General features: G+C 41.6%; 1 protein-coding gene across 1 annotated transcript in view; it reads right to left on the bottom strand.

The window, feature by feature from the left end:
* elp4 (elongator acetyltransferase complex subunit 4) overlaps positions 1–16544 on the bottom strand; it is an 82729-nt gene that overhangs the window by 43937 nt on the left and 22248 nt on the right. Inside the window, exons 7-9 of the mRNA XM_061765998.1 lie at positions 12835–13023; positions 7437–7545; positions 4952–5058 (exon numbers count right to left, since the gene is read on the bottom strand). Of these exons, the coding sequence (XP_061621982.1) occupies positions 4952–5058; positions 7437–7545; positions 12835–13023 (405 nt within the window). The remainder of the gene's footprint in view (positions 1–4951; positions 5059–7436; positions 7546–12834; positions 13024–16544) is intronic.

Genomic DNA, 16544 nt, shown 5'->3' with positions numbered 1-16544 from the left:
GTGGTCCCAGCTTTTTGGAACGTTTTGCAGCCATAAAATTCTAAGTTCATGATTATTTGCTAAAAACAATAAAGTTCATCAGTTTGAACATTAAATATCTTGTCTTTGTAGTGTATTCAATTAAACATAGGTTGAACATGATTTGCAAATCATTGTATGCTGTTTTTATTTATGTTCAACACAACGTCCCAACTTCATTGGAATTGGGGTTTTAGGTTGAGTTGGACAAGAATCAGCCTTTTTCTTGGCTATAAGACGAAAAACACAAAATGTACTATTTAGTAAAGACCATAGTCTAGAACTGTGACAGGATTTAAAGTTCTTGTTTATGGCAGCATAGGGCCCAGGAAATTCCTCTTTGGAATTCAATGGCAGGTTACACTTTGTCACATTGTAAAGATCTAACACTATTTACGCGGCTAATGTGACTATTACCATTGCCATTTAGACTCTGATGTCTGATATTTGCTTTTGGTTTACTTGGCAGCTAAGTAGTGATTATATAAAAATATAAGAGGCACTTTTCATGATTTTAAAGAAAATATTTAAGAATTCCTTTGTGGTTGCATCTCAAATTGCCAACAAGTTAATGTGCTGTGCAAATTAAATCCATATAGATGGAAAATATTTACTCTTTTGAATTCAACTTACAGTGGGTACGGAAAGATTTCAGACCCCCTTAAATTTTTTATTCTTTGTTATATTGCAGCCATTTGTTAAAATCATTTAAGTTTATTTTTTCCCTCATTAATGTACACACAGCACCCCATATAGACAGAAAAAAATGTAATTGTTGACATTTTTGCTGATTTATAAAAAAAGAAAAACTGAAATATCACACTGCCATAAGTATTCAACCCCTTTGCTGTGACACTCATATATTTAACTCGGGTACTGTCCATTTCTTCTGATCATCCTTAAAATTATTCTACACCTTCATTGGAGTCCAGCTGTGTTTGATTATACTGATTGGACTTGATTAGGAAAGCCACAACCCTGTCTATATAAGACCTTACAGCTCACAGTGCATGTCAGAGCAAATGAGAATCATGAGGTCAAAGGAACTGCCTGAAGAGCTCAGAGACAAAATTGTGGCAAGGCAGAGATCTGGCCAAGGTTACAAAAAAAATTCTGCTGCACTTAAGGTTCCTAAGAGCACAGTGGCCTTCATAATCCTTAAATGGAAGACGTTCGGGACGATCAGAACCCTTCCAAGAGCTGGCTGTCCGGCCAAACTGAGCAACTGGGGGAGAAGAGCCTTGGTGAGAGAGGTAAAGAAGAACCCAAAGATCACTGTGGCTGAGCTCCAGAGGTGGAGTTGGAAGATGGGAGAAAGTTGTAGAAAGTCAACCATCACTGGAAGAAAGTCAACCATCACTGCAGCCCTCCACCAGTCGGGGCTTTATGGCAGAGTGGTCCCACGGAAGCGTCTCCTCAGTGCAAGACACATGAAAGCCCGCATGGAGTTGGCTAAAAAAACACCTGAAGGACTCCCAAGATGGTGAGATTCTCTAGTCTGTTGAGACCAAGACAGAAATTGTTGGCCTTAATTCTAAATGGCCTGTGTTGAGAAAACCAGGCACTGCTCATCACCTGTTCAATACAGTCCCAACAGTGAAGCATGGTGGTGGCAGCATCATGCTGTGGATGTGTTTTTCAGCTGGAGGGACAGGGAGACTGGTTGCAATTGAAGAAAAGATTAATGCGGCCAAGTACAGGGATATCCTGGATGAAAACCTTCTCCAGCGTGCTCAGGACTTCACACTGGGTCGAAGGTTCACCTTCAAAAAATACAATGACCCTAAGCAAGCAGCTAAAATAACGAAGGAGTGGCTTCAGACCAACTCCGTGACTGTTTTTTAATGGCCCAGACAGAGCCCTGACTTCAACCCAATTGAGCATATCTGGAAAAACGTGTAAATGGCTGTCCACCAATGTTCAATGTCCCCAAATCCAGGTGTGAAAAACTTGTTGCATCATTCCAAAAAAGACTCATGGCTCAAAAGGGTGCTTGTACTAAATACTGAGCAAAGGGTCTGAATACTTATGGCAGTGTGAAATTTCAGTTAATAAATCTGCAAAAATTTCAACAATTCCGTTTTTTTTCTGTCAATATGGGGTGCTGTGTCTACATTAATGTGGAAAAATATTAACTTAAATGACTTTAGCAAATGGCTGCAATATAAAAAAAGAGTGAAAAATTTAAGGGGGTTTGAATACTTTCCGTACCCACTGTATATGCAGCTGTAACAGTGTGCAATCAACAGCTTCACCTTTCATTTTGTCACTCAATAGCAGACAAAAGTATCATATTTCTGCAAGCACTGCTTGTTGTCTGTATTTTCCAGTCCTCATGGTGAGCATTGGCGGGCACAAGTCTCTGGCTTTGCACCTGCTTCCCATTGTCATCAGCTGAGTACTTAGGATCAGGTAAAGCTGCAGGAAGGCATCGGCTCAATGCCCATCGCTTGCCACCATTGCCTCGACGGCTTTCACCCGGTCATTCCTAGTCACTTTTTAGTGTTACTCGTATAATTGATGTTAGTTTGACCGTCTTGTTGAGTATAATTATTACTGTGATTTTTGTTTGCTTAGTGTTTGACCATAGTTTGTAGGTTATTTGTTGTGTTTTTGCTCACCTCTTTTTGATGGTAGCTATTCTCTTTTACCTATTTGCCTCGACGTTATGTCTGTTGTTTTTTGTTGTTCACTTTTGGTTTGTTATTCACGTTACTTAGCTTGGGTCAATAAAACTTTGTTGATTGCTTGATGACTTTGTAGTGTCTGCTTTTTGGGGTCCACGTTTCTGCTTGTTCCTCCAGTAGTAACAAAAAGACTGGTCAACAGAGTGGCTAATTTGGGAAACTCATTATCAGCACTTTATTTCAGTTTCTGAAGAATACGTATTAATATGGCTTTCTTAATAAACAAATTATTTGATTTAAGTAAATACATAAAACTTGTTTTGAGTTAATAAATAAAAAGCAATTTCGGAAGAAAACCAAGTTAAAAGAAACAAGGTATACCGCCTGTTATCCAATTAAGTGAAATGTTACATTTTGTTTATTATGAGCGAAATAGTGATGTACTGAAATGACACTTCAAGATAACTACCACAAAAGGCCATCTTATCATCATCGACATATACCTAAAAGAAGTGAAGCGTGAGCGTTAAATAGCAAACTGTACAACAAAACAATTGTTTGGAGATTACAGGAAACTACTTGTATTCCTACAGTTGGGATCAGTTCATTGTAATTGTCAGAGACCACAAGCTGTTTTACAGAAAACTGTTTTGTTGATAACTGTCTTCGGAATTTTCATTAACATATTTTTGTCAAACTTCCTGCAAAAATATTAGAACATAAGAATAAAATGAGGTCACTTTAAGATGTAAATACTACCTAACACTTGTACACCATATTTAATAAACCAGTGCCAAACACTGACCAGTGATGATGATTGCACAACAGTGGACCCCTGCTTATAGGAAGGGATACATTCCAGACCCGCAGTATACACAATATATATAAAAACCACAATTTCCATGAAGTTGGGATGTTGTGTAAAATGTAAATAAAAACAGAATACAATGATTTGCAAATCAAATTGACCTACATTCAATTTAATATACTACCAAAATATTTAATGTTCAAACTGTTGAACATTGTTTTCTTTTTTTGCGAATATTCGCTCATTTTGAATTTAATGTCTGCAACACGTAACAACACTCAGGAACTGAGGACGCTTAATTGTTGAAGCTCTGTATGTAGAATTCTTTCCCATTCTTGCTTTGATGTACAACTCAACTTGCTCAGCAGTCTGGGGTCCCCTCGTCGTAGTTTGCCCTTCATAATGCCCCACACATTTTCAATGGGAGACAGGTCTGGACAGTCTAGTACTCGCAACTCTTACAATGAAGTCACGCTGTTGGAGTACATGCAGAACGTGGCTTGTCATTGTCTTGCTGAAATAAACAGGGATGTCCCTGAAAAAGAAGTGTGTGTGTGTATATATATATGTGTGTATAGTATATACAACAGTCCATGTGTGAATGTCCGGCCGTGAGCTATGGCCGACAGCAAATCCTGCATGAGTTCTCCCAATGTAAATTAAACGGCTAAAAAGTCCATTAGTGACTTTGGCTCTCCTTTCCCATTTTGTAAGTATACTGTAAAAATCCATAAAAATGATTGTTTAAAAAAACGTGAAAAAGCAGGGTGTGAAGGATGAACTGTAATATTGTGGGGGGAAAACTGTTAGTCCTCTATACATGCATACTGGATATACATGCTTTCAACACATTTGAACCTATTAAAACACTTTGTAAACACATTGTAAATGTTTTTGACTACACACAAAAAAATTGCAAGCATAGAATGTATGGAAAATATTGTACGTATTGTGGCATGTCTGTGTGCCTTTCAGAAGTGGGGCCTGGTTATTTGGCATATAATGTCGGTCAGTGCGTGTGAATGCCTGGCTGTGAGCTGTGGCCCACACCAAATCAGTTTGCACTGTGTGTTTTACTGTTCTCCCAGCGTTCATTAAATGGCAAAAAATTCCATTAGTGACTTTGGCTCCCCTGTCCCACAAGCAAGGCATTATAATGCAGGTATACTGTAAAAATCCATAAAAATATTTTTTTAAAAATATGTGAAATAGCAGGGTGTGAATAATCAACCACAATATTGTGGGGGGACACGGTTAGTCTTCCAAAAAGCATGCAGCCTTCTGACACTGTATGATACCCAGAAAACCGGAAAATTAGGATGACAAATCATGGCTGAAAAGATAAAGAAAATGGCAGACTAGTAGTCTGATGGCATTTTTGACAGCTCTAGTTGTTAAAATGTGTTTACTTCAGATTAACATATTTATATAAAAAATAAACAGGCAATTGCCTACTTGCTAGTGGGATATGCAACGCCAAGTGGCCTTGACAACATACCTCAATGCTGAACTGTTTCCTCTTGATCTTAAAGGCCAAGTCCTTATGGTCAGGCAGTTGACTAGCAAGACAGTTGAGGTAAGGCACCTGGCGTACGTGTAGCAGGCCTGTGAGGGATTGAACAAGGAATGATGGCATCTGTGAATCTACAAGAAAATACTTCAAACGCATTGGAACCTCTCAAGTCGAATGCCAATGAGGTCTTACAATTTGGAATTTGAGTCAGCATTTTCTAGGGAGCTGGTATGGTGGCCGACTGGTTAGCACATCTGCCTCACAGTTCTGGGGACCGGTGTTCAAATCCCGGCCCCGCTTGTGTGGAGTTTGCATGTCTCCCCGTGCCTGGGTGGGTTTTCTCCGGGGACTCCGGTTTCCTCCCACATCACCAAAACATGCGTGGTAGGTTGATTGAAGACTCTAAATTGCCCATATGTGTGAATGTGAGCGCGAATGGTTGTTTGTTTATATGTGCTCTGCGATTGGCATGCGACCGGTTCAGGGTGTACCACGCCTGCCGCCCGAAGATAGCTGGGATAGGCTCCAGCAGCCCGGGACTCTAGTGAGGATAAGCGGTAAAGAAAATGGATGGATGGATTTTCTAGGGAAAATAGGCCTCTAAATTTGCACAACCAAGAGCCTGGAACAGAGTGTTTTCCATCGTAGAAGTGCCACTGTACCCAAAAACTTTCATGAGAACTTGAAGGAGCACGTAGCCCCCAATTGATGGACAAGCATGTGTTCACTCAGTTTCTTCAGAAATCCACCTGCTGATTACAATTTTTGAATCTAAGTCTGGATTTTTGCATTCTGCATTTGATTTAAACAATTTGCAATCATCTCTTAATGTGAAGGTAGCAGAATGTGTAAATATACTGTAGGCGGTCCCAAAAGCAGATTATGATTAAGAAAAAATATATGCCTCAAGTACAAGATGAAGTAAATAAATTGCTACACCTCTGTGTCAACATTTGCCACCACTTGCTTTCAGTTTGTGGAACACAAGTGGACCATAAAGTGAATTTTACCTGACAAAAGTCAAAGTGTGTGTGACAGAAAAGGTATACAACGTCCACTTAGGGAACGTCTTGTCAAAGGAAGATGTGCTCGTCATTCTTCAGTTCCTTGATAGCAAAGTTACATTTTGACACAACTGGAAAAATACTGTACAAGTGGGTTGGTGTAAATGAGTGTGGGAGAGAAGTAGAGGGATCAAGGGAGTAATGGAGAAAGGAACACAAACAGAGAAAGTGGGGGATGGTGAGCTCTCTCCTCTGTGCACTTGGGTGAGTTCCCCTTGCCTGATTTGCAGTGACAGTCTTCCCAGCATGCTTTGAGCAGGCCTGAACTGCTGCTGCAAACACGCGCACACTCACACGCGCACGCACTCATCTCGCACTCATACCAGATGCGTCTGCACCCATGAACACACATCAAAACAATCGTACACGATGTATTTGATAACACAAGCAGATTGACTCGGGGTGATTCTTAAGATTCAATTTAATATTTTTCAACAATTAATATCAGATGTTAATTCTAATAAAAAAGGATGAATACAAATATGTGGTACATGTCTGCTAAATTACTCACTAGCCATGTCACAGCAAAGGTATGTTAACACTTTAAAATGTGTTGCTTAAGTAAAACATGTTGGACAAAACCAAAATCTGCTATTGAATGCGTTTACTTCTTGTCTCTACATCTGTCACAATCAGGGCTGTCTAACTCCAGGCAAGGAAAGCAGAGGACAGGGGGAAAGAGAGGGAAAAGCGCAAAGAGTGAGCAGGAGAGTTTGAGAGGCATGGCTAAAAATATCCCAGCCGCTTATTCTGACCTTTATGCGTGGAGAGTGTGATAGAGCGATAAAAGAGAGGCGATGCAAGCAGGAAAAAGAGATGGTGAAACCTTAGTGCCAAAGTGATGGGGAGGTCCGGGACTGCAAACTCCAGCCCCCCTCCCTTTTTGTTCGTTACCGCATCTCCGTCGTCCATTACCGACGTCCTCCTCCTCTACTGGAGGCGAGGAAGACTCGCCCCCATTTATTAGCAGGGCATGCTGGCCACGGAGACATTGAGTGAGGGATAGAGAGATAGAGGCAGAGAGGAAAAGAGAGTGATGGTGAGAATATCGATTCTCCTGTGTTGGCCTGCTCTGCTCCAGAGCCTCAGGGGTATGGGACTGGGGATGGTGAGGGGGCGAGAGAGGAGAGGCAGGCTCTGCTGGAGGGAGGGAGGGGAGGCAGGGATGGAGGGAATGGTGCGAGGAGGAGGGGGTACAGCGTGGCAGCTGAATCCCCCCCGGCCTGTCTACTGAGGAGCACGTCTGATTGAGCAGCAGCACACTAACGCGCACTGACAGCCTGGCCTGCAAGGGGGCTGCCCTACCTCTATCCACCGCCCAGCCAGAGCCTTAATGCACTGCCTGTGTGCATGTGTGTATTCGATGGAACAGAGACAGAGAGATAAGAGGGAGTGTGTGTTCTTACCATGGTAATCTTTGCAGAGTGGGCTGGTCTTCCTCTCAGAGCCTTTGAATGATTCCAAGGCTATGGCATTGTCACACAGCCTGATTATGCTGCCCATTAGAGATCTTCTCTGTAGGATGGAGAGAAACATAGGCAGGTAATTAACAGCCTCCTGATGGGCCACCAGTGTTACGATAAAATTAGGTCATCATTCCTGTGGTCAGGTCACTCCAGCCCCTGGGCTCATGTGAGGGTGATGTGGGAGGCCTCCTTGACAGATGAGGCTGGGACAGACAAATATTATGTACACCGAGGATGCACAGTGACACGTAGTGATAGAAAAGCCAGTGAGGAAAAGTTCAAAATGATTTCACTACCAGCGTGTAATCTCAAACCTGCTCACAGCAGGAGAGTACAGACAGGAAGTGGGAACAATCATTATAGATGCTTGATCAGGAGATCTCCCCCTACTGTTTGGGTCAGGGGCTTTGAGAGAGCATGAGAGCAAGACAGAGGTGAGCGAAAGAAACAGTGAGAGAAACAATCGGGGGTGCATACAGTAGGTAGGAAGAAATGTGAACGCGAAATACACAAAAAAGGTGGAGGCATAGAATAACAGTAGTGGAGAGCGAGGGACATTGGGATGGAGGGAGAGAGGGAGTCCTGCATTATTAATTCCTTTGCCTCCTGAATGATTCAAATCCTTCTCTGTGTGTTGGCTGCCACAGCCTAATGCAGTTTTCATGCCTTCATGTCTTTTCCCTACTCTTTCTTCAGCCTTTTCATTTCTGTCCTACTTTTAAAGAATGCACATCCCACCAGCCAAGCCTGCTAGCACTTACGGGGTATCTGAGGTCACTTGCACGCATGCAATTAAAAGCCTGTGTAAATTTGGCTATGACAAATTATTCACAGCACTAACTGGGGTCGATATTGATGGACTAAAACTTTATATATACTGTATGCAGGCTTTGTAAGGCCACAACCAGACGAAAGTAGAGTAGCCAAAAATTGTATTAAAGAGTACTGTCACTTTAGAATGAAGTGAAAGTAAAAAGTAGCGCTCCAAATTGCTTCAGCAAGAGTAAGTACTCAGTTAAAAATACTACTTAAGTACTAAGTAACTAGTGACTAAGCTCTGATTTATTTATATTTTGTCGCATGAATGTCAAATGGACAAAACCAAGAGTGTGCAACTTCAGATATTGCCCAACAATATCAATTTAACTCCAACAACAATTAATTAAATCTCTATAAAATAACGAATTATGCCAATCGTAATCGTTACCTCATGTACAAAAGGTGCGTACGCACAAAAACGTGACGTCCGTTCTTTTTCACGGCAACGTTCAGATGTATCGAGAGTGACATGACCGTGGAAATCTGCGGTGCCTCATGGCAACTGTACGGCTGGCGTACGCACGTTTCTGCAGTTTTTGGTGCTTTGGCGACACTTAGAGGTGATGCTGGGAAACTGTTCTCATACATCTGCACACCAGAGACACATGAATACTTAGCACTGATGAACAATTCATGCCCGGCGACATTTTATTTCAACAATGCAATTGAGGCACGGACTCAGAATTCATTTGTTATTTAATGAACCACTGATAGTTGTGAGGACATATACTAATTAATCAAGGCGATCATTTATGCCACCTATGCCCTCACACTCGCTTCGTGACTCCAGCACATGCACTGAAAAAGAAGTCCTTTGAATTTACTTTATTTGAACATGTACATCGGTTGCACATGATTAAAATGTGTTTAAATTGACATAATTTACCCCTCTTCTCCTAAAAAAAAAACATGATTTTTTTTGTCAGTGTGCATGTCCTCTCCAGTGTATTAAAATAAATTGAGTAATCAAAAAGGAGTCAAAGTTTTTGATATCCTCTCTGATATGCTGATGTGCTTCTATTTGAATTCAAAAGATTTATTACAAATACCACACATACAACATTTACGCATGAACCTTTATCTCACAGGGCTGAGTGTAGGTTACTTATGAACACATTTGTTAGGAGTTCTAAAAAATACATGATATTAACCTTGTGGGGTGATCATAGTGAGCCATGTGTCCTCCCATCACCCCTGAGAGAGCAGCGACACCCATGATCGCAGCGATTCTCTCCTCGAACGGGGTGAGGCCCTCCGCGCCGGTTCTTCCGCCTTTTTTTGGCCACACTTTGGCAGCTGTCCTCCGCTTCACATCCACCTTAATGTCTGACCACTTCTTTTTTAGTTCAGCGTGTGCGCGCTATTCTTTCTCCACAGCATTGACAGCCGCACACTCGGTGTCCCATTCATTCCTCTTTCGCGTGTTGTTAACGCCGTAGGACAGCGTGCCAAAGAGGATTTTCTTGCGTGCCTCCACTTCATTGAGCAACTTCACATTCAGAGAAATTATTTTTCATCATTACCTTGCTCATTTTCCTTTTTTTCTGATCACGCAGAGATCGGCATCTGAGGTGCAGGGTTCAATTAAATATGATTTGCATATTCAAATGTGGGCGTGGACAGGAATGTACGAAGGAAATGTGCTTGGATTCATGAGTACGCAGAGTTTCATAATAAGTTTCAAAATAATATTTTTGTGCGTACGACGTTTTCTGGATTTGAGCGTACGCCATGTTTTAGGAGGAAATCCACGCAAGTCTTTGTACATGAGGCCCCAGGTAACAATTACATAGAAACACAGGAACACGACAACTCAGCACATGAGATAGCTGTTCTTTTTTGTAGTGTAAAAGGTAAACATAGATTGAATGTGCATCCAAGGGGTGTTGTGCCTCTTTGGACTGCGAGTCGCACGCCGTCCTTTCCTCCATTCTTTCTGCCGTGCTTCATGTAAATTAGCCACTTTGAAAAAATTGCTTCTGTGTGGGTACGCGTGGCGACTGCGTGTGGTCATGTGACCTCCTGGCTCCGTTTGATTGGACAAATGGAGTCAAATGTTATTACGTCATGGGACACAGGACTCTCTGATGAACCAAAACAGACCACGCAAGCAATAATAAATACCTGTAGATAAAAAAAAAAGTAGTGAGCGGAATGTCACTTGATGTAACAGAGTAAAGGTACAGGTTCTTCTTTACAAAATACTCAAGTAAAAGTAAAAAGTTTTGAAAAAACAAGTACAATTCATCCAAAACGTTACTGGTACTTAAGTAATGATAACGGTGTAAATGTAGCTCATTACTACACGAGTTTGGCCACATATTCCTCTTCTTACTGAAGGAGACAGATGGGACTCCTTACGAGTGACTCACAGGAAATAATAAAAAAAGTGCATAGCAATTAAACGCTTGTCAATTCATACTGCATTTTATGTTTAAATAACTACCATGCAAATTTCTCAAAGTTCTCTGCTGTACATGCTTTTTCTCACACAATCAGCCCAAATGTAATATAACTTTTACAACTAAGATGGAGGTGGTGGTGCCCTTCTGCCGTGGATTATTTCAGTCGTGGGTAAAAGACATAAGTATGCATACAGCAAAATAAATAAATGAGCCTCAGTTCTAAGGCTGGGGGAGGAAAAATAGCAGATGCCTTTGTCTTCTACAAAAATGTGATTTTAAAAGACAATACAGTTAGTATGTAAAAATATAATATTTGGCCAATAATAGTAGCAGTAAAAGTATGACATTTTTACAGTCATAAGTAACATGACACAAATAAATTACAACTGAAGCTATTTTACTAAAACCAAGTAAATGACATCATTAGTTAAACAACTCTTAAGGAGCATGATAGTGTTGGCTTTAAATGGATATTAATAATGACTGGTAGTAAAGTGGGATTCAAAACCTGACTTTAGGTTTGGTTAATATATAAGAAGTAACATGATATAGCACATCCTGAGGTATTTTGTTTTCAATGTTATGTCAAACTAATTCATATAAAAAAAAAAACACCTAGCAGTATTAGGTAAGAGCAAAAAATCCAAGCCTTTAAGATGACTAGCATTGTTTCAACACTTCTCTCAAGTTGCATTTTAGTCTAATTTATCTAGGTGTACCTCATAAATTGGCAAGCGAGTGTCTATGCATGGGTCAGAAAACCACTTAGTTTGACAAGCAGGTGAGGTGTATGTGGACAAATTTTAAGGGGAAAAAGTGCATGTGTTTTTTTTGTAACGATGGGTGTGGTAGCAAGCGATAGTAGAATGAAGTACCACCAGGACAAGCCTAATTAATGTTTCAGATGAACTGAGGCACCGGGCTGCTCAGAGAAGGCTTTCAGTGAGTGGCTTAGCTTTCCAAACTGCTCAATAATGAATAGTGGGACGGTGTCGCCCAGTTAGCCCAATGCTCTTACTCCTGACAGTCTTTTAAGGTCTGGATTTAGCTGACAAAGCTAATTATACAAGCAAAGACCACAAGAGACTCTGTTGACAAACATCCACTCTAGCTGAATGATAATGTCTAGTAATTACAAGTAAATAAAAAGTTGCCCCTCAATGTCAGCCTGGTCAGCCAACACCTGATACCAACCTAAATTTCCCTCCTCCTTCTCCAACTCCAGGGTGGTTGAGGACGAGAACGCAGATTAAGGGGGTTCGGGGGCCACGCCGGATGGGGGACTGGGGGACCGCTCCCACCACAGCTGACATCTGCTAGTTAGCCAGCCTACCTTTTTTTGATGAAGCCAAGGCCGTATAGAGCACTGAGTACATAGGCGTGGAGCCAGAGCATGTTGTGACAACACAGCTGTTCTCAAAGTTGAGCATCTCCACTGATCTTTTTTTGTAAGTTTGATAACAAAAATGAGCATTTATATGGTTGCTCTACAGAAGAACGACGCAAGAGTTCAAGAATGGGCTACAAGTTACATGATTTTAACAGAAGAAAGTCTCAATTGGCTCCTTTGGTGACTGTGCCTCTTTGGTTTACTGTCCAGGGGAGGTCTGTGCTTTGCCATATGCCTCAGCAGATGACTCCACCTTCACACTGAGAGGCCAGACTGGACACAGACTCATGTACGCACACTCACACAACCCCCTTCTAAAACACACATGCACACCCTGAGACACACACAACTACCCGCAGAGATATTTGTAAGAGAATGAAACACTCTCAATTGTTAAATAGCTTGATGTAATTAAAAGCAAGCATGCAAACATGCATTTTGAAGTGTTCACTGGAAACGGCCTGTTGAGCGATTGATGTGAGGAAGAAGAGGCCTACTGCAGGCCTGAGTCACACACTGATCTACAGAGTCGAGTGGAGGCCCCCTTACACAGGACTTCAAACTTTATGCCCAGATTGTGAGCGAGACAAGGCCAAGGTCCATAATGGATACATTCAGGTGAAATATTTAGCAGTCTTGGACAAAAAAAATCAATAAATCTATGTAAAAATATCATGTTTTAATATTATCAGTTTACATGTGGCGGCTTGTTCTGATGTCTTACCTGAATGAGATGTGAAGGCACAGTAACTACTGCAACTGACAGTGATGACCTCAACAAAGCCCGGAGCCCATAGAGAAAGGTAGTGAGGGCGTGGCTGTGTTTCGGGTCGTCCCGGCAACACAGGTCATCACCCCATAGAGGTGAGCCGAGTGAGTGAAGGCCGATACGCAGGATGTTCCGTGACTTTGTCTAAAACAGGCAAAACAAAAATAAAGGAAACAACACAAATGAATAATAAATCAAACACATATACTACACTCCCTTCCAAAAGTATTTGAACAGTGAGGTCGCTTCCTTTATTTTTGCTGTAGGCAGAACACATATGGGTGAGACATCAAAAGAAGAATATGAGGCAAGGTCAATATTTCAGTTTTTATGTCCAGATATTTACATTTAGGTGAGCATCAAACCTGTGACCCAATGCATCACCAAACCTTTGCATTTTTATTTTGTGAGGCTTTTCCAGACCACAGCCTGTTTTAGTTGTTTGTTTTCAGGGTTAGTCCCTTCAGTTATCTTTAGCAGGTCAAATGCATGCTCTATAAGATTTAAGTCTGGGGACTGACTTGGAGGCTTAATTCAGTTATCGCAAGTAAAAAACGGAAAATTATCACTTAGATTCACTTTAATCGATTTTAAGTATCTGCTCCAATACTTTTGCTCACAAAAATGTGTTTTGTTACGAATAATGCTTTCTTCAAAGTGGAGGATCACGTGAATATCTGGAAATGAAAGCTGAAGCACGGATCTCGTCTTGTATTAATCTTTTGATTAATGTCGTCAGTCTACTGTAAAAATAAAATAATTGACTGTTCCGATACTTTTGGAGGGGGAGTGTACATTCTTTACTACAAATAAATCAAAGCACATTGGGAGCACAGTGCGCCACCAAGGCCAAAACATTCTTCTTTGGCCTATGTCCCATCCTTCCACAAAGTTGAGTAGAAATCTGTTTACTCTGTAAATTTTTGCATGATCCTACTCGAGAATAACAAATAAATGATAATGAAAACATCATCAAGCCAGCAGAGTTAACAAAATCAAAATACTGATTCAATTTCAAGTTCACACAGCAAATATGAAGAGTAACAGATTGTCGTTTTTAATTATAGGTGCTGTGTTTTGGGTTGTATTCCCAAACTCCATATGAGTCTGGACAGTCGGCTCAGCAGTACAGACGATCGCAATACAGTGCCCAAACGTGAGTGGACACAACTGCCCAATCACAGAGGCCATCTGACACACGCACAATGGACCTGTCAGACAGGCTTCCAATATGGCCGCCACCCAGAAACCCCAGCACATTCTTGGCACCAAAGCGAGGCTCGACAGCCAAGTGGGCCTTGGTAAGGCTGCAGTGACTTCCCTTGAAATACCCCACCCCAAAACAAGGGATCAACGGTATCCCACTCCTATGAAGACGGAGCAAAATAGCAGTGGGATATATATCACTGAAAGTGAGAGAATGGAGAAGCCTGTCCAAAACTGTGAGAGGGTTTTAACCTTTAGTACAATTGCCTTTTATTTGGGGTTTCTTCGAGATGTCTCCCGATTATTGAGGTGAGAGCCACGAGTGATTTACGAAGCTCGTCTTAAATCTGCTGGCTTTTACTTTTTATACGTCTCCTTGCCCACTTCAACCCTCCTCCTCTATTATCTAGACCAGGGGTGGGCAAAGTACGGGCCAGCGGGCCATATCCGGCCCGTTGATCATTTCAATCCGGCACGCCAAAGATTGGTACAGAATCCCCCAAATCATTTCAAAATCATGACAACATTCTTTTGACCTTGTCCTGTAATGCCGAGTGGTTCTACCAGGTTATGCTGTAATGCCCAGTGGTTCCACTAGGTTGTCCTGTAATGCCCATTGGTTTTACCAGGTAGCGCAGTAGGTACAGTGATACATTGACTTGACTTTGGCTGTTCTGTTTTTACTCTGCTACTGCTCTGAACACATCAACCATGAGTGGACCAAAGAAAATAAAATTCGATAGTCTGTGTTGAGCAGTGATGCTGGTAAAGCGTTACTCCCAAATTCCGCTATTTTGGGTAACGAGGAAAGTAATGTAATACTTTCCCCAGGAGAGTAGCCAGACTACAGTCACTTTTGAGTCATTATTGTTTCTCAGTAAGTCGTGATTTGTTTCTGGTAAATTTCACACTGATTTTATCGACCTGATCGGTATCGGCCGATAATTAGCATTTTATGCTGATCGGCCTTAATGTCATAATTCGCCGATCTAATCAATGCGCAAAGACAGTTACTCCGATTCGCCATCGTGCACAGTATATTTGAATCCAAAAGCCTTATTTTTAGCCTTGTCGTGTGTCTTTTGACGTAGTACTGTAAATATCTGACGGCCAATAAAGTTATAAAAAAAAAGATGTCGTCGGTGTGGGACAAACACGTAATGCCCGGGATCAGACTACAAGACAAATTTGCTTTTTCAAGATTTCACTAAAATCTTGTATTCCGATACCACCACGTCCCATTTTTTATGATCGTTGGGCTTTATCTTGTCAACTCAAATGCAACCGGATACACTCGCTACCGTGGCGACAACAAGAAGAGTGGATCGCGCCGACTGTATTATAAGGACAAAATGGGGGAAAACGTGTTGGTGGTCACCGGTACTCAGGACAGGAGAGGACGTTCGTTTAAGGCTTGCTTGAGGTATTTTCACGTACTTTTAATACGATACAGCTCCCAAGCAGGCAACAAAAACGGTATGTAGCCTAGCAAGCTAGTGCTAGCACTAACGGTTGTACGTAAACATGCCGCTGTTCTGTCGAATCATGCTCTAAAGTTTCGGTGTGGGTGAAGTAATTTAATTACAATAAAGTAATTTAATTACAGTAAGTTAGCACTCATTATTTCTGTCATGTTGTAATGTTGTTTTGACCTGACTGATTAGAATACACAATCTGAGTAGAGCAGTGATTTCCAAGCTTTATGGAGCCAAGGAACATATTTTACAATTGAAAAATCTCATGGCACACCAACAAGCAAAAATGTCACAAAAGGTGCATACATTAATTACTGTATGTACTTCCTGCAGTCTAATAGAATACCATTCATTTGTTCTGTCTGTCACTATGCTTCACTGGCATAAATAGATGAACAAAGATACATTATTTTTTGTAAATATAATTATTTGAGGAATTCATCCATCCATCCATTTTCTGAGCCGCTTCTCCTCACTAGGGTCGCGGGCGTGCTGGAGCCTATCCCAGCTGTCATCGAGCAGGAGGCGGGGTACACCCCGAACTGGTTGCCAGCCAATCGCAGGGCACATAGAAACAAACAACCATTCGCACTCACACTCATGCCTACGGGCAATTTAGAGTCTCCAATTAATGCATGTTTTTGGGATGTGGGAGGAAACCGGAGTACCCGGAGAAAACCCACGCAGGCATGGGGGGAACACGCAAACTCCACACAGGCGGTGCTGGGGATTGAACCCGGGTCCTCAGAACTGTGAGGCTGACGCTCTAACCAGTCGTCCACCGTGCTGCCCTTTTTGAGGAATTAAGTACACAAATAGATACAGTAAATGAACAGGTCATTTGAATAGACACATTGCTCCATTTTGTGATCGGATCGGTGATCGGTTATCATTTTTTTTAAACTCGCTTATCGGTCCCAAAAATCCTGATCGTGTAAAGCCAAGTTGCTGGTGACTCGAAAACTTGCACTCCAGCCATTCAAC

The sequence above is a fragment of the Phyllopteryx taeniolatus genome, chromosome 2 (assembly GCF_024500385.1).
Source record: "Phyllopteryx taeniolatus isolate TA_2022b chromosome 2, UOR_Ptae_1.2, whole genome shotgun sequence".
Lineage (NCBI taxonomy): Eukaryota > Metazoa > Chordata > Actinopteri > Syngnathiformes > Syngnathidae > Phyllopteryx > Phyllopteryx taeniolatus.
The sequence above is the reverse complement of the archived record's forward strand: the minus strand, read 5'-3'. Positions and strand labels throughout refer to the sequence as shown.